Source organism: Lontra canadensis, unplaced genomic scaffold (genome assembly GCF_010015895.1).
Source record: "Lontra canadensis isolate GAN:19392208 unplaced genomic scaffold, GSC_riverotter_1.0 scaffold125, whole genome shotgun sequence".
NCBI lineage: Eukaryota > Metazoa > Chordata > Mammalia > Carnivora > Mustelidae > Lontra > Lontra canadensis.
The window spans coordinates 3,468,276-3,487,112 of record NW_022631119.1 but is presented as its reverse complement, the minus strand read 5'-3'; the positions used below and the strand labels follow the sequence as shown (position 1 = coordinate 3,487,112).

Here is an 18,837-nt window from a genome sequence, read left to right as displayed (position 1 = left end):
GATGATCATGTCACCTGTGAAAAAAGACATCGGTACCTATTCCTAACTGTTGGAAATAGTGATACCCATTTCTTTTCCAATTTGCAGGTACTACCCATAAAATTTGGTTGGCATATTAAGACTGATGATCACACACACATACACACATCCCAAGAGGGTATGAAAGTTTTATTACTCACATAATGAAGCTTCCTAGGAGAAGCAGGGCAGGCTTCACAAGAAAGTGTGTAAATGGTTTGCAAAAGCAAGGAACTGAAATTGGCAGGGCTTGTGGGATTTAAATCTGCAAGTGCCAAAGGCGGGAGCACCTGAGCTTGTGAGCACAAGAGAAAAGAGGAGGAGTGAGGCTTAAAAACCAGAAACTTCTGCCACTCTCCGCGCTGCTTGCGTGCTCCTTCTGTGCACGCCTGGTGAGGCAGCAGCTGAGGAGACTCTAGACCACCATGCAGCTGGCAAACAGCCCAAGGAATGAGTAAAGATTGAGAACAATGATCATATTCACTTGGAGGTGGTGAAATAGCATGGTCCTGTGGTGCAGTTTTAAGATTAAGAGGGCATACAATACTTAGTATAAATGAAAGCCTACTGTGAACAATAGGGTTTGTTAATGAGATGAATTAGATTCTGATTTGACAGGCAGCCAATCAGTGAAACAGACTCATCTGCACAGTTTGAAATGGATTAAGAAAATATAATTGATGTGTTCTAACAGCAGACAGATCCCTAAAGAGGGATCTGCTACATTACTCCAGAACTCTGTTCCTCCAGACAAAGAAGACATCCTCAATTAGAAAAATGCAATTTGGTTCCATCACATCTTAACTGTTACCATATGGTTTTTCTGGTCTTTCATTTTCCTCTTCCCTATTCCCTTATTGTACATAAATTAGTGTACGTGCATGAGCATATTGCTTTAAAAAAAATAAATGCTGATTAACATCAAATGGAGATGGGCTGGGGAAAAATACTGGTTCTGTGAAAATACCCCCTTTCCATTAGTAATATGCTCTTCAGCTTTTATCTTTATATACTCTGTAAGTTATTTTGCTCTGTTTAACAAAAACATAACAACAAAAATCCTTGTTTACCTTGTTTGATTGGATAATTTTAATGTTTTTCATTTATCATTGTTAAACCAAGGATAATTTTGTAACTTCTTTGTACATAGCTGTTACATGTAAGACAATCTGTCTTTAAGTTAGGATAAATTACTCTAAAAGAAATGAACCCTAGATAGTTTTCCCTTTGTGTCAAGTGTCTTGTTTAAAAAAAAAAAAAAAAAAAGATTGTTTTTTTTTTCCAATCTGTGAGCAAACATCAAAAAATAGAATTAGACTCTTCATTACATTATCAAATCTGAATGCTGTTTCTTTTCTGATTTCACCGGCAAAAACATTCAATACAAGATTGAATAGAAGTAGGGATATCTTTGCCCTGTATCTGATCTTAGAGGGAAAGTATGCAGTGTTGTTCCGTGAAATGGTAGATGAAAGGTTTTTGCCAGATGGCTTTTATTTAATTAGGAAGGTTTTCTTCTTTTCCTAGTAAGTGTGTTTATTAAAAATGGATGTTGATTTTTGTCAAATGCTTTTCCTGCATCTATTAGATGGTAATACTGATTTTCTCTTTTAGTTCAGTAATATAGTGAATTACACTGGGCCTCAAATCTTAAACCAATCTTAGGTTCCTGAGACAGACATCACCTGGCCATTGTGCATTACCATTTTTATATATTGTTGGATTCAATTTGCTAAAGTTTTATTAATAGATTCATGAGGGATGTTTGCGGTTTTTGGGAGGGGGTAACATTTTTGTCTAGATAACTCCTAGAGTGAGTTGAGAAGATTTCCCCTCTTTTCAGTATCCTGAAAGAGTATAGAATTATCATTTTTTTCTTTAAATGCTTAAGAGAATTTAATTGTTTACTAGAAATTAAAATTAAATAGAAATGTGTAATAAAATTTACCAGTGAAGCTATCTGGGACTGGTATTTTTATTTTTATTTTTTGTAGGAAGGCTTTTAATTACAAATGCAATTTATTTTAATAGATATAAGGGCTAGTCAGGTTAACTACTTTCTTCTTTTAAAATTTATTTATTTATTTGACAGAGAGGGAAAGAGAGTTCACAAGTAAGCAGAGAGGCAGGCAGAGAGAGGGGGTGGAAGCAGGCTCCCAGCTGAGCAGAGAGCCCGATGTGGGGCTCAATGTGGGGCTCGATCCCAGGACCCTGAGACCATGACCTGAGCCGAAGGCAAAGGCTTAACCCACTGAGCCACCCAGGCGCCCCAGGTTAACTACTTTCTTTAGTAAGATTTAATAGTTCATGTCTGTCAAGAAATCTATTTTATCTAAGTTGTTTATTGGATTAAAGTTGCTGTGATATACTGTGTTATCCTTTTAATGTTAGAATCTGTAGTGATGGCACCTCTCGTTTCTGGTTTGCGTTAGTTATTTCCCTTTCTTTCCTCTTCAGTCTGGCTAGTTTTATATATATATTTTTTTAAATATTTTATTTATTGATTTTCACAGAGAGAGATCACAAGTAGACAGGCAGGCAGAGAGAGAGAGAGAGAGAGAGAAGCAGGCTCCCCGCTGAGCAGAGAGCCCGATGCGGGACTCGATCCCAGGACCCTGAGATCACGACCTGAGCCGAAGGCAGCGGCTTAACCCACTGAGCCACCCAGGCGCCCCTAGTTTTATATTTATTAATCTCAAAGAATTACCTTTAGGTTGCATTGGTTTATCTTTATTTTTCAGTTCCCTATTTCATCGATTTCTGCTCTGATCTTTATTATTCCCTTTGTTTTTTACTTACATTATGTTTAATTTGCTCTTTTTCTGGTATGTTCAAGTGGAAAATGAAGTCATGGGTTTGAGACTTTGATTTCTTCTTTGCTAGTACAGTATTTGATTCTATAAATTTCCTCCTGATTTCTGCTTCAGGGGCATCCCATAATTTTTATGTTTTCATTTTCTTTTGGGTCAAAATACTTTCTAATTTCTTTTTGATTTCTTCTTTAATCCATGGGTTATTTAAAACGGTATGTTTTCAAATATTAGAGAATTATCCACATATTTTTTAGCTATTTATTTTTTAAAGATTTTTTTATTTGAGAGAGAGCAAGCGAGAGCATGGGCAGAGGGAGAGGGAGAAGGAGACTCCCCGCTGAGTAGAGAGTCCCACGTGGGGCTGGATCCCGAGACCCTCAGATCATGACCTGAGCCAAAGGCAGATGCATAACTGACCGAACCACCCAGGTGCCCCTCAGCTAGTGATTTCTAATTCAGTTTCATTTTGGAAAGAGGTTTGTTTTGTGGTCCAGAATATATTCTTTGTATATGCTCCATATACTCCTGAAAAAAATGAGTATTTTTTTTATTTGTTGGTTGTAGTGCCCTGTAAATATCAATTAGCTCAAATGACAGTGTTTTTCAAATCTTCGTTTTAGCTTATTTTCTTTCTACTTATTTTAGCAATTATTTTTTTTAAGATTTTATTTATTTATTTGACAGAGATCACAGGTAGGCAGAGAGGCAGGCAGAGAGAGAGCAAGGGAAGCAGGCTCCCTGCCGAGCAGAGAGCCCGATGCGGGGCTCGATTCCAGGACCCTGGGATCATGACCTGAGCCGAAGGCAGAGGCTTTAACCCACTGAGCCACCTAGGTGCCCCTCTAGCAATTATTAAGAGTGGTATTGGACTCTCTGATTTACCATTGTGGATTTTTCTTTTTCTTCCAGTTTAATCAGTTGTTGTTTCATGTACCTTGAAAGTATTGTTAGATGCATAAACATATATGATTGTTATTTTCTTTTGATGAACTGACCTTCATTATTATGAAATGATATTCTTTATCCCTATATTTTTTGTTCTGAAATCTACGTTGTATACATTAATACAGCTACTCCAGTTTTTTTAAACAGATTTATTGAGATACAACTCACCTATCATACAATTCAACCTTTTAATGTGTACAATTCAATTTTTGGTATGTTACATTATTAAATTTTATATTACTATAAAATGTTTAACAAAATTTTCCATTTTAACATTTTTAAGTATATAATTCAGTGGCATTAAGTGCATTCACAATGTTGTACAATCACCAATATTGTCTATTTCCAAAATTTTTATCATCCAAAATGGAAACTCTGTAATTACTAAACATACTAAGCAATCAACTCTCAATCCCTCCTTCCCCACAGCCCCTGGTAACCACTGTTTTCTTTCTCTATGAAGTTGCCTAATCCAAATATCTCATATAAGCAGAATACAGTATTTGTCCCTTTGTGTATGATTTATACTTTGTATAATTGTTTCAAGGTTCATCCATGTAGTAACGTGTTCTCAAACTTTATTCCTTTTTATGGCTGAATAGCATTCCATTGTATGTACATACCACATTTGTTTATCCATTCATCTGTTGATAGACATTTGGGTTGTTTCCACCTTTTTTTTGAATAATTTGAATAATTTTGAATAATGCTATAATGAACGCTGGAATACAAGTATCTGTTCAAGTCCCTGCTTTCATTTCTTTTGGAAGTGGAATTGCTAGGTCATATGGTAAACCTATGCTAAGCTTTAGAAGAATTGACAAACTGCTTTCTATAGCGCTGCACCATTTTATATTCTTAACATCATCATACAAAGCTTTTAAGTTATACATGTCCTCATCAATATTTGCTATTTTGATAATACTGATCCTAATAGGTATACAGTGGTATCTCATAGTTTTATTTGCATTTCTTTAATAATATTGAGCATCTTTGTATGTGTTTATTGGTCATTTTTATCTTTAGAGAAATATAAATTCAAGTGTTTTGCTCATCTTTTAATTGGGTTGTCTTCTTGTTGAGCTTTAGGAGTTCTTTATATATATTCTGATATTAAATCCTTGTCAAATACATGATTTACAAATCTTTTTACCCATTCTGTAGGCTCTTTTAACTTTCTTGATAATGTCCTTTGATAAGGTCCTTTCTTGTTAATGTTTTTAATTTTGAGGAAGTCTAATATATGTTTTTTTCCCTTTGGTTGCTTGTGCTTTTGTTGTCATATCTAAGAATCCATTGCCAAATCCAAGGTTATTCCAGCTTTCTCTACACAGCATTACCATGGTGTATTTCCATCCTTGTACTTCTAACTATTGGTAGAGTTCTGTTTAACTTCTCAGAGGCAGCACGTGGTTGAGTCATACTTTTTCATCCCATCTGAAATCTGGGCCTCTTAACTGGATGTTCAGATAAATTATATTTAGTCTGATAATTGATATAAGCCTTCCATTTTGCAATTTGTTTCCCATCTGTTTTTTGTTCCCTTCTCTAACTTCTTTTGGATTGAGTAATTTATGATAATTGGATTCCACTTTATCTTCCTTGTTGGACTATTAGCTATAAGTTTTTGTTTTGTTAGGTTAGTGGTTGCTGTAGGGCTTAGAGTGAAAATCTTTCACTTGTTATAGTGTTTGTTCAAGTGATACTATATTACTTCACAAAGAATGTAGGAACCTTAGGGGTATCTGGATGGCTCAGTTGGTTAAGTGTCTGACTCTTGATTTTGGCTTAGGTTGTGATCTCAGGGTTCAGAGATCGAGCCCCACGTTGGTCTCTGCATGCAGCGCGGAGTTGGCTTGTCCCACTCCTTCTGGTTCCTCCTCCCTGCTCATGTGTGCGCTCTCTCAGATGAATAAATAAATAAAATCTTAAAGAAAAAAAGAATGTAGTAAACTTAGGATAGTTTATTTCCACTTCCTTCTCTTCTCCTGGCCTTTCTGCTATTGTTATTCTATGATTTGCATATATATCCAAAGCTACATTGTTTTTCTTTCAACAGTAACTTATCTTTTGGTGAGATTTAATTAATAAAAATGTCTTACATATTTACCCTACAGTTATTATCTCTAATGCTCTTCATTCCCTTGTGTAGATTCAGATTTCTATTTGTTATTCAATCATACATGTATTTTAGCCTCTTGAGGTAGTCCTTCTGCTCATTAGTATTCTATTAGCGATTTTTTAAAGTTTATTTTGTCTATGTCTATCCCAGCACCTTGAAGAGCATCTGCCACACAGTTGGTGCTTTCTAATTAGATACTTAAGAGAAAAAATTCAATCACTATCCACATCCATTAGACTAGTGCTCAGGACCTATCACACATACTATCCTATTACATTCTTACCCCACTCTCCACCAGTCAGTCCCTTTCTGTATATCACATTCTCTCAGGTAACACCTCAAATGTCACACAATAATACAACCTTACACATGGTCACAGAAAACCAGCATACCCACCCTAACACCTAGTTTTACACAGAAACACACACAATGACAGAATCAAAGGGTCATGCAGCAACTCACAAAATTACAGTCCTGTGACAGAACTTGTGGGGAGAAAATAAATAAAAATTTAAAATACAAACGCTATTGTTCTAAGGGAGTATAGATCAGATTAAGGCTGTCAGAGAGCTGTGATCAGGGAAGGCCTTTTTGGAGATGTGACATTAGTATCTGAAAGGACAGAGTAAGGGAACTTTGAAGATACCCAGCAGAAGAGCCATTTTAGTAAGGGGGGGGGGGACACATTCACACCCATAATCACCAAATCACAAATACAAGAACCGTACACAAAGGGTGACACTCTCCCTTCGGATCTTCAAGCTAACTCATTCCGAACCAAAAACGCCCTATGGAAGGCGGAGCTGCGTGGAATTATAGTGCACCTGCGCACTCTACTCTCTGCTCTCCCTGTCCCACACAGTTTTTTCGGGTACCGCAGCTCAATTGTAGGAGCACGTCCCTCACCCCGTTTGTGCGGACCGCACACACGAACCGCACCCCCTTCGGCTACTCGGCGCCTCTAAGTTCTCCGCCCCATTGCAAAGGGAGGTGGACCAAGCACTTGTGCCTGCGCACTTCAGTCCCAGTCCGTCTAGTTGACGCTCGACCCGGTTCCTTTGGCGGACCCAGGATCCGAGGTGAGATTTAGGTTCCCTCTGCAGGGCCAGGAACAGCCCGGCGTGGGGAGGACCCGGGCAGAAGGGCTGCGTTTCTAAGCCCCCAACGGCGCCGCGCCAGTGCAGTCGGACTCTGCAGCGCCGCTTTTTTTTTTTTTTTTTTTTGGTCTGGACTACATTTCCCAGTGGCCCGTGCGAGCACAGGGCCGGCGGTCCCTTTGTGTCCTCCGGAGGCCCAGTCGCTTCTTTCCCGGCCCGCGGGGGTGGGTTCCCATCAGACTCTTAAGGCAGGAGGTGGGCCGGAATAGAGATTGCCCGAGCCTTCGGAGCAGGGACGGGATCTTTCCGCAGTTGACTTCTGCAGGTAGGGAATGGGCTGAGGAGTGGGCTGTGGGTCACCCGGACGTCGGTTCCCAGGCCCTCGGTGTGACTCTAGGTGCGAGATGGTGGTTGGTTGTCATACGGTGTGAGGCTGTCATCTGATGTGACTGTGCACGTCGTTTATCTGTGACTGTGGGTGCAAGCGAGTCGATGGTTGGTGCTACAGAGTGTGAGACTGTGAGTGGGGGTGGGAGGGTATTGTGTCCCCCGTTGTTCCAGTACCCACGGCCTCTTTGTAACTGGAGTTGTGTGAGTGTAAACGTAGGTTGTGATCCCCTAGTGTTTGAGACTTGGAGCTACGGATGAGCGTGACGGGGTGAGACTGCCCATACCCATGGCGACTGATTGTTCCTTGTGTAAGACCGTGGATGGCGCTGTAGTTTTTAAGAATGAGTAGGTGGGGGTACTGAATGAGACTGTGTGCCACCAATATCTTTTGAAGCTAGCCAGGTGATGCCAGTGTGCCACCAAGTTTCAGAATCACTGGTCTATTTATTGGAGAGAAGAAAGACTGGAGTCAGGAAGACCTTTGTTTGATCTGGGTACTGTTATTCATTAGTTGTGTGTCTTTATGTAAATGATTACATTCCTTGGAGTCTTTATTTGTAAAAATCTAGAAAATCTATTGCTAAAATAACAAATTAGGAAGTGATTTAGTCATGGCTTAAATTGCATGCAAACAAATTTCTAGATCTCTCCCATATGCTTTCTCTCTGTTGGAAGGAAGGGTGCAACAGAAGGAAAGAGAAGCTGAAAAATTCTAGGCTGGTGATTCTGGATGCTGCAAGGAAACCCTAGTTTTTCATGTTCTCTTCCCCATCTCAGTCATCTGAGGACACTGCTATTTCCCAAGAGAAGAGCTAAAAGGAGGAAAGAATGGCTGTTGGACTTCTTAAAGCCATGTACCAGGTGAGTTGGTGTTTTCTATTTCCTGAAACATTTTACTGCTCTTTATACCAAACAGATATTAACTTTGCTTTTGCTGAAACTTTCCTGGGTAAGTAATCATGTCACTTATTATATCCCCCCTGCAGCTGATTCCCACCTCATTCAGGATAAATGCTGAAGTCCTTGCCTTAGCCTGCAAGGCCGTACATAATCTGGTCCACTTTTTGAGCTCAGGTAATCACTCCATTTGTAACTCATTCACTCAGTTCTAGGCACACTAGTGTCCTTGTAGTGAGCGGAGTACATTAAAAAAAATTTTTTTTGACCTGAATACATTCTTTAAATGTAAATCCTTTTTTTTTTAAAAGATTTTATTTATTTATTTGACAGATAGAGATCACAAGTAGTCCGAGAGGCAGGCAGAGAGAGAGGGGGAAGCAGGCTCCCCACTGAGCAGAGAGCCCAATGTGGGGCTTGATTCCAGGACCCTGGGATCAAGACCTGAGCCAAAGGCAGAGGCTTTAACCCACTGAGCCACCCAGGCACCCCAAGACCTGAATACATTCTTAACTCATATACTTGTACTTGCTGTTCCCTCTGCTTGGAATGCTGTTCCCCAAGATACAGACTAACTTCTTCATTATAGACTCTGCTCAAACATTCATTCCCTCAACAAATTTTTATTGAGCACCTGTTGAGTAAGAAGGCTTAGTCCTTGGTCCTCTTCTCCACCTACACTCACTCATTGGTAATCTCATTGGTAATAGTAATCTCATTCTGTCTCATGGCTTCAAATGCCATCTATATGCCAACAATCACCAAATTATATATAGTTGAGACCTCTCTCCTGAAATCCAGACTTGTATATCCAGCTACCTACTTAGCATCTTCATTTGGTTGTATAATGATACCTCAAACTCAAATGTCTCAAATTTAGTGAAACAAGCCGTTAGAAGTTTGGGGGCACAGAAGTGACATGATCTAATTCTCACTTAACAGAATCATTCTGGCTGCTGTTGAGAATAAATTGAATGGGACAAGGATAGAAATAGAAATAGGGAAACCAATTAGGAGACTTACATACGTCCCTGTCTCAGGTACACAAGCGAAAAGTCTTCTATCATGAAGTTCTGGTTTGTTCTATGTTCAAAATATATCCAGAAGTTGACCACTTTTACTACCACACTGCTTCCATTCTGGTCCAAACTGTCATCTCTCATCTAGGTTATTGCTTTGCTCTTCTACCTTTTCTTTCTACTTCCACCCTTCCTCTCTTCTAGTCTATTCTCAACAGAGCAGTCAAAGTGATTGTTACACAAGTCATATTATATGATTCTTCATGGTAGGAATAGAAACAATAGAAAGTATAGAACATTCTTTCAAATATTTTAGCTGTAAGGGAATAAGAGAAAGGGTAGTAACTGAAGTGTGGTCAATAAGGTTTTTTCAAGATGGGTGTATAGCTGTATTCTGATGTTTAAGATTCAGTAGAAAGGGAAATTTGAAGATGAAGAAAAGTGAAGAGGGGATTGCTGGAACACTGCTTGAGTAGGAGGAGGACCTGAGGTCTAGTGGACAAGTGGAGGGGTCAGACTTTGCTAAGAAAGTGTTTGTTCATATAGACTAGTAATAGGAGCAAGTTAGAGTATGTCGGGACAGTGCAGGTAGATGTGTAGATGTTGTGGGAGTTTGTAGAAATTCTCCTAGAATGGATTTTGGTTTTTGAGTGAAACAGAAAGCAAGATCATTGGTAAGGATGAGGAAAAAGGTATTGAAGATTTGAGGAGAGAGGGAAAGTATGGAATGGTCATTTAGGGGAGTAGGGACATGTATGGACTAGAGAAATGTATAATAAAGGGATTTTGGGCCTCTTGAGGTTCGTGTCATGAATTTAAAGTGAGACCAGTTAACATGATTGGTGTGATTTTCTCCAGGAAAGTACAGTGGTTCAAGGTACAGAAATAGAGTATGCTGAGAGATGGTAGTGGTTTAACCAGGTGGGTAAGGGCAGGGAAGTCCAGGGTATAGCCATGGGGTGATTATAACAAATGGTTGTGCTAGGAAGTGAAAACATGGTAAGTCAGTGATTTGTAGGTTCTAGTGGGGTCAAAGAATTATCCTAATTGGGGTACCAGAGGGCAAAAGTTGGAATATAGGAGGTAGAAGTCAGAATGGGAGAGTTGAGATTAGGGAGGGTTGGCTACTTACTGGTAATGACAAAGTCTGGGGCATGGCATTGGAAGTGAATGACTATTGAAGTGTGGAGGACAAGACTACAGGAGGAGAGAAGGGACACAGAACTGGGAGGCCTGGTTGTTGGGAGGATTATTTATACAGATATTGAAATGACCAAAGATTATGTATGATAGGAGTAGCGTTGTAGAGATGACAGTGAGCCAGGCGCTGAAGTGTTGAAGGAATGACAGCGTATTGGTATCTACCAGGAACTAGTAGACAACTAAAACAGGGAGGGATGATAGAGTCTGATTTCATGAGATTTAAAACTAGGTGTCTTTCAGGGAGGCGGGGGAGGAGTAATGGTCTAAAAATAAATGTAAGGAGCAGAGACATCACCTGCCTTACCTTCAGGTGCTGTGGTACAAGGAATGTGGGAAATAAAAACACTCACCACAGGACAGGGCTTCAAAGGGAAGTAGTCAGTCCTCTCAGCAAGGAGCCGTGTTTCTATGCAGGCAGAAAGGTGAAGAGAATGGTTGACTTTCTTCATCCTGGCTTAATTATAATTATGAATGGATTTTGAAACCAAGTATTTGGTTAGAGATCAACATTTTATTTTTCATTTTTTAAATTCCAGTGTAGTTAACTTATAGTGCTATATTAGTTTTCAAGTGTACCGTATAGTGATCTAATGGTTCTACATATTACTTGGTGAGCATCAAAGTGCTTTCCTAATCCCCCTCACCTATTTCACCTATCTGCCTCTCCCCACTTCCTCTCTGGTAACCATCTGTTTGTTCTCTATAGTTTAGGATCTGTTTTTTTGGTTTATCTCTCTTTTCCCCACTTTGTTCATTTGCTTTGTTTCTTAAATTCCACATGAGTGAAGTCATATGGTATTTATCTTTCTCTGACTTATTTCACTTAGCATTATACTCTCTAGTTCCATTCGTGTTGTTGCGAATGGCAAGATTTCATTCTTTTTAAATGGCTGAGTAATATTCCATGGTGTGTGTGTGTGTGTGTGTGTGTGTGTGTAGAGAGAGAGAGAGAGAAAGGGGTCAAATATTTTTCAGAGATCATTTGTTAGAGATTAGGTATTTTAAAGTAATAATTTAAAGCTCCTTATGTTGATGCCATTATTTTGATTAATTTCATTAAAAGAATCATTGAAAAGTGTATGTCATATATTAAAAAATAGTTACACATTATATATATTTATATATGGTAAGGAAAACATTTTTGGAAGCATATATGGCATATGAACCAAACTCTTTTTAACAGGAACATTTCTGCAGTATATGAGGGATGTTATTGGTAGGGCAGAGATGAAGAAATTCACAAAGTACTTCACATTATAAATAAGAAAAAGTTACTGAGAGTTGTAAAACACTTTTTAAAAAATAACTTTGAAAAAAATAAAGAATTTTTAAAAGATTTTATTTATTTATTTGAGAGAGAGACAGTGATAGCAACAGAGAAAGCAAGAGAGAGCACAAGCAGGGAAGAGAGGGCGAAGCAGGCTCCCTGCTGAGCAAGGCTCCATCCTAGCACCTGGGATCCCAGGATCCCATCATGACCTGAGCTGAAGGGAGATGCTTAACTGATTGAGCCACCCAGGCACCTGTGTAAAACACTTTAATAATTTTTATTCTGTAGAGACAGTTTAACTATGACAAAATTGTATCAAATGCCCAATAAATGTTTTCTTGCCTTGACAGATTCACCTCTTCTAAAAATTATATACACACACAAACACATGTTAGCTTTCATCAGCAGGTGGTCATATTATAGAAACCTAAAATCCAGCTGAATGACAGCATAGCTCCAAATTTTAAGAACTTTGCCTAGCCCCTACAGACAGAAGCAGTGTTCTGAAAAGAACACCTATTTCTTTCTTTCTCTCTTTTTATTTTTAAGATTTTATTTGTTAATTTGACAGAGAGAGAAAGATCACAAGGAGACAGAGCAGCAGGCGGGGTAGGGGGGAAGCAGGCTCCCTGCTGAGTAGAGAGCCCGATGCAGGGCTTGATCCCAGGACCCTGAGATCGTGACCTGAGCCGAAGGCAGAGGCTTAACCCACTGAGCCACCCAGGCACCCCCATTTCTTTATACAAAATTTTAAGTACTCTGGGTTAAAGTATTTGAATTTTAATAGAATCGATGATTTGCTGTCCTTGGTCTAGCACAATTTTCAGAGATATAGCAAGAACTTTCTGGTTTCCCCCCCCTCTTTTTTTTTTAAAGATTTATTTATTTATTTGAGAGAGAAAGAGAGCATGCACAAGGGGAGGGGCAGAGGGAGAGAGACTACAAGCTGAGCACAGAGCCTGACAACGGAACTGGATCTCAGGACCCTGAGATCATGACCTGATCAGAAAACAATAGTGGGATGCTTAATTCACTGTGCCACCCAGGTACCCCAGCACTTCCTGGTCTCATTTTTGATCCTCTCATAGTTTCTTGAACTCTTCAAACTGATCATTCATTAATTCAGTTTATTCAGCAAATATTTGAATGCCTCATGTGTGCCAAATACTGTCCTATAACTAGGGCTATAACAGTGAGCAAAGCAAAAATGTATTCTGCCCTCATGGACTTCACATTTTTTTTAAGACTTTATTTATTTGACAGACAGAGATCACAAGCAGGCAGAGAGGCAGGCAGAGAGAGAGAGGGAAGTAGGCTCCCTGCTGAGCAGAGAGCCCAATTCGGGGCTCGATCCCAGGACCCTGAGATCATGACCTGAGCCGAAGGCAGGGGCTTAACCACTGAGCCACCCAGGTGCCCCTGGACTTCACATTTTAGTGGAGGTTGGGAGCACACAATAACAAAATAATTAAGTGCCATGGCAAACAACAAAGGAGGGTTAAGGAAATACAGAACAGGAGTAAAAAGCTTGCTATTTTAATACAGAATGATCTGAGAAGTCCAAAAGGCCTGAGGGGGAACGTGTTTGACCATTTTGATTTGAGAATGTAATATCAGGGAAAGCACAGTATACCTAGGGCAAAACAAGTAAGGTGAATATGGTAAGAGATGAAGTTATTTCATTTATTTCTTTTCAGGAGTTGGTAACCTTCAGAGATGTGGCTGTAGATTTCTCCCAAGAGGAGTGGGACTGTCTGAATTCTTCTCAGAGGCATCTGTATAGTAATGTGATGTTGGAGAACTACCGGATCTTGGTGTCCCTAGGTAAGGATATCTTATCCTTGTAAAATTGAGCTTCTGCTCATAAGGGCCTCTTTGCTACCATTATTGTGAATCTTTGGGTGGCATCCTCAGTGCTTGGCTAAAGTTGCTGTGCCAAAGTAATGGTTTAATATTTGTAAAGTTGCCAGTAGATGGGTCTGTTATTAATCTGTGTTGGAAGTTTCAGCTTTCCTGTAATTTGAATACACGTCCTTTATATATTTTTCTCTGGCTTACTGTAAACTCCCTCTTCCCTGTTGATCAAAGGATTGGTTATAAGTTATGGGATATCCTCTGCATGACCAGATTGTTTCTTTTCATACATGCAGGACTTTGCTTTTCTAAGCCAAATGTGATATTATTGTTGGAACAAGGGAAAGAGCCCTGGATGGTGAAGAGAGAGCTGGCAAAAGGCTTGTGCTCAGGTGAGTGAAGAGGAAATAGGCAGGCAAAAACCTCTGGAGATGATGGCTCAGCCTGACTTAGAGGTATCACTTCTTCATTCTTCTTTGTTGGCATGTTCTCCGATGTTCTAGGTCTTACTAGAAATTTGAGGCCTTTTAATGTTCTCTCCCATTTATTCTTCATGGTCCCTCCTTTAATACTTTGCTCCCTCCTTTCTAAAAACTCATTTATCTATTCTGAGTCTCATTCCTTCCCAGTTTCATAAGTCTCTTCCAGTCTTTTAATCTTTTCCTAATCTGATAAACTTTTTGAGCTGTACAGACAGCTGTAACTAAAGGGCTAGATTCAAGTCTTGATTCTTAAATGCAGTAAAATTTTAGGCAAGTTACTTAACCTCTCTACTTTTATTTTGTTATCTGTAAAATGGGATATACTTCTTTTTTTAAATTTCTTTTCAGTGCTCCAGAATTCATTGTTTATGCTCCACATCCAGTGCTCCACGCAATATGTGCCCTCCATAATGCCCAGCACCAGGCTCACCCAACCTTCCATCCCCTCCCCTCCAAAACCCTCTGTTTCTCAGAGTTTGCAGTCTCTCATGGTTTGTCTCCCCCTCCAGTTTGCCCAACTCACTTCTCCTCTCCATCTCCTCATGTCCTCCGTGTTATTCCTTATGCTCCAAAAATAAGCGAAACCATATGATAATTGACTCTCTCTGCTTGACTTATTTCACTCAGCATAATCTCTTTCAGTCCCGCCCATGTTGATACAAAAGTTGGGTATTCATCCTTTCTGATGGAGCCATAATACTCCATAGTATATATGGACCATGTCTTCTTTATCCATTCGTCCATTCAAGGGCATCTTGGTTCTTTCCACAGTTTAGCAACTGTGGCCATTGCCACAATGAACATTGGGGTACAGATGGCCCTTCTTTTCACTACATCTGTATCTTTGGGGTAAATACCCAGTAGTGCAACTGCAGGGTCATAGGGTAGCTCTGTATTTAATTTCTTAAGGAATCTCCACACTGTTTTCCAAAGTGGCTGCACCAACTTGCATTCCCACCAACAGTGTAAGAGGTTTCCCCTTTCTCCACATCCTCTCCAACACATGTTGTTTACTATCTTGTTAATTTTGGCCATTCTAACTGGTGTAAGGTGGTATCTCAATGTGGTTTTGCTTTGAATCTCCCTCATGGCTGGTGGTGATGAACATTTTTTCATGTGCCTATTAGCCATTTGTGTGTCGTCTTTGGAGATATACTTTTAAAGTGCTTTAACAGTTCCCTTCTCATATTGTGAACTCAAAGGCTGTTAGTTGCTATTGTTGTTAGTAGTAGTGTATCTCCAAATGCCTTGTTTTTCTTTTAATGGTAAGTTCATTCGTTCTTTCATTCCTTTCATCAACATTTATTGAATTTTTAAAGATTACATGCAAGATGCTAGAGCACTATGTATTTGTAGAAGTTATCAAACAATTGATGGGCCAGTAGCAGAGATACAATATTAAACTATAAATGGCATATGTGAGAAGAAAGCTGACACAAGGAAACTCAGAGAAAGAGGGGAGAGGCCAAAGAGTCTGGGTAACTGAGAAGATGATGGTCTCTATACAACACAGGTGAGAAGCTAGAAAACATTTGAGAGAGAATAAATTAAGAGTTTAGGTTTGTGGGGGCATCTGGGTGGCTCAGTGGGTTAAAGCCTTTGCCTTTGGCTCAAGTCATGGTCCCAGGGTCCTGGGATCGAGCCCCACATCAGGCTCTCTGCTCAGCAGGGAGCCTGTTTCCTCCTCTCTCTCTCTGCCTGCCTCTCTGCCTACTTGTCATCTCTGTCTGTCAAATAAATAAATAAAATCTTTAAAAAAAAAAGAGTTTAGGTTTGTGGCATAGGAAGGAGTTTTAGTTAGACATAGGAAGCATTAGGTAAAACAGAAGACTAAAGTTAAAAGGAAAATGAGTGTTACTATAAATATCTCTGTCAATATCACTCAACTCACCCCCCCAGTACTCCTCCCCAGTCTTTTATGTCCTTCTTCAATTTTTTAAAAACAATATTTGATGTGAAACTGTAGTGTCAAGGAATATATGATTAAATTTTGTTATTATTACTAAATAAATCACACATACATGAATGTATATTAGCATATGTATATGGTTTAAATAGTAATAGAACAAAACCCATGTTCCTACTTCTTAGCTTAAGAAATAGAAAATTATTGGGGTGCCTGGCTGGTTCAGTTGGTAGAACATGCCCCATGTTGGGTATAGAGATTACTTTAAAAAAAAAAAAGAAAAGGAAATAAGAAATTGTCAATGCCATTATAGGCCTTTGAGGGCTGCCTAATGATGAACCATTCCCCACCCGTGGCCCATCCCTACCCCTTACCAGAGAAACCATTATTCTACAATTTTGCTTATCTTTTCTTGACTTTTCTTAATAGTTGTGCCATTACCCTTAAACAAAATATGATATTTGTGTATTTTCAACTTTTTACATCTGAAAAGATGTGGTCCATATAATTCCGACTTTTTTTCCAACTCAAAATTATATTCCTGAGGGGGGTCTGGGTGGCTCAGTCAGTTAAGCATCTGACTCTTGGTTTTGACTCAGGTCATGATCTCAGGATTGTGAGAGTGAGCTCTGAGTGGGGCTCCCTGCTCAGTGGAGAGTCTGCTTCTCTCTCGCTCTCTGCCCCTCCCCTCACTTTTAGTTTTCTCAATTGTTTGCTGTGCTGGACTTTTTTTTTTTTTCCAGAAGGTTTTTATTTTGATGTAGTCCCAGTAATTTATTATTCCTTATATTTCCCACCCCTGAGAGGACCTATCTAGAAAAAAGTTGCTCAGCCTATGTCAGAGAAATTACTGTCTGTGCTCTCCTGTAGGATTTTTATGGCCCCAGACTTCACATATAGGTTTTTAATCTATTTTGAGGTTTTTTGTGTGTATGTATGGCATAAGAAAGGTCTAGTTTCATTCTTTTACATATTGCTGTCTAGTTTTCCCAACATTTGTTGAAGAGACTCCCTTTTTCCCATTGGATGGTCTTTCCTGCTTTGTCAGAAATTAATTGACCATATAATTGGTCAATTGGTCAATTGGTCAATTTCTGGATTTTCTACTCTGTTCTTTTGATCTATGTGTCTGTTTTTGTGCTGATACCATATTGTTGGTTTTTTTTAAGATTTTGTTTTTAAGTAATCTCTACACCCAACGTGGTGCTCAAATTTACAATCCTTAGATCAAGAGTGGCATGCTCCACTGACTGAGCCAGCCACGTGCTCCTGGTATCATACTCTTGATTATGACAGCTTTGTGTATTACTTAAGTCTGGAATTGTGATGCCTCCAGCTTTGCTTTGCTTTTTCTAGGTTGCTTTGACTTTTTGAGCTCTTTTGTGGTTCCTTACATATTTTAGGATTATTTTCTCTACTTCTGTGAAAAATGCTGTTGGCATTTTTATAGGGATTGCATTAAATATATAGATCGCTTTGGTCAATATAGACATTTTAACAGTATTTTGTTTTTCCCATCCATGAGCATGAGATACTTTATTTGTGTCCTCTTCAATTTCTTTCATCAGTATTTATAGTTTTCAGAGCCCAGGTCTTTGACCTCTTTGGTTAGGTTTATTTATAGGTGTCTTACTACTTTTGATGCAATTGTAAATTTGATTGTTTTCTTAATTTCTCTTTCTGCTATTTCATTTTTTTTTTTTAAAGATTTTATTTATTGGTTGATTGATTGATTTGACAGATAGAGATCACAAGTAGGCAGAGAGGCAGGCAGAGAGAGAGGAGGAAGCAGGTTCCCTGCTGAGCAGAGAGCCCGATGCGGGGCTCGATCCCAGGACCCTGGGATCATGACCTGAGCTGAAGGCAGAGGCCTTAACCCACTGAGCCACCCAGGCGCCCCTGCTATTTCATTTTTTTAAAAGATTTTATTTATTTATTTGACAGAGATCACAAGCAGGCAGAGAGACAGGCAGAGAGAGAGAGGAGGAAGCAGGCTCCCTGCTGATCAGAGAGCCCTATGCGGGGCTCGATCCCAGGACCCTGGGATCATGAGCCAGAGGCAGAAGATTTAACCCACTGAGCCACCTAGGCACCCCTCTGCTATTTCATTTTTGGTGTATGGAAATGCAACAGATTTCTGTACATTTGGTATCCTGCAACATTTATAATCACTACTGAATTCATTTATCAGTTTTAGCAATTTTTTGGTGGAGTCTTTTGGATTTTTCTATTATATATAGTATCATGTCATCTAATAGTGAAGGCATTCTTTTTTATTTGGATGCTTTTTATTTCATATAGTTGTGTGATGATAGCAGGCATTCTTGCTCACTTTTGGTCTTAATGAGAGTGCTTTCATATTTTGTTATTAATAACTCTGATATTTAAAGGTTTTTTGGGTCTTTTTGCTTCTGTTTGCTAGAGTTTCATTATAGAAAGCTTTTGAAAGGCATCTGGGTGGCTCAGTTGGTTGGACGTCTGCCTTTGACTCAGGTCATGATCCCAGGGTTTTGAGATTGAGCCCCACATTGGGCTCTCTGCTCAGTGGGGAGCCTGCTTCTCCCTCTCCCTTTGCCTGGAGCTCCCCTTGCTTGTGCTCTCTCTGTCAAATAAATAAATAAAATCTTAAAAAAAAAAAAGAAAGAAAGCTTTTACATTTTAATAAATGTTTTTCCAGCTCTGTAGATGATTAGATGGTTTTTAGTTTTTCATCTGTTAACATGGTGAATTACATATTACATTTTTAATGTTGAACTAACTTTATAGACCTGAAACAAATCCATTTATAGCTTTTTCATTCATGGCTACTTGCTGTTTGCCA

The 18,837-nt window shown here is 39.2% G+C and overlaps 2 protein-coding genes across 14 annotated transcripts in view; one reads left to right on the top strand and one right to left on the bottom strand.

Moving 5' to 3' along the window:
* ZNF569 (zinc finger protein 569) overlaps positions 1-18,837 on the bottom strand; it is a 141,277-nt gene that overhangs the window by 51,527 nt on the left and 70,913 nt on the right. For all 3 annotated transcript variants that reach the window (XR_004380791.1, XM_032842062.1, XM_032842063.1), the window contains one exon: positions 10,855-10,954. Coding sequence is in view for 2 of the 3 variants with exons in the window: in XM_032842062.1 (XP_032697953.1) it covers positions 10,855-10,954 (100 nt within the window). In the remaining variant the exon portion in view is untranslated. The remainder of the gene's footprint in view (positions 1-10,854; positions 10,955-18,837) is intronic.
* The window catches only part of ZNF570 (zinc finger protein 570), a 38,327-nt gene that overhangs the window by 3,015 nt on the left and 16,475 nt on the right, over positions 1-18,837 (top strand). Inside the window, exons 1-5 of one of the 11 annotated variants that reach the window (XM_032842113.1) lie at positions 7,168-7,320; positions 8,061-8,246; positions 8,372-8,459; positions 13,472-13,598; positions 13,925-14,020. In XM_032842113.1, coding sequence (XP_032698004.1) covers positions 13,565-13,598; positions 13,925-14,020 — 130 coding nt within the window. In that variant the 5' untranslated portion in view covers positions 7,168-7,320; positions 8,061-8,246; positions 8,372-8,459; positions 13,472-13,564. Of the gene's footprint in view, positions 1-6,699; positions 6,978-7,167; positions 7,321-7,479; positions 7,515-8,060; positions 8,247-8,371; positions 8,460-13,471; positions 13,599-13,924; positions 14,084-18,837 lie in introns of those variants that run through there. The other 10 variants (XM_032842112.1, XM_032842110.1, XM_032842109.1 and 7 more) reach the window with 10 other exon arrangements.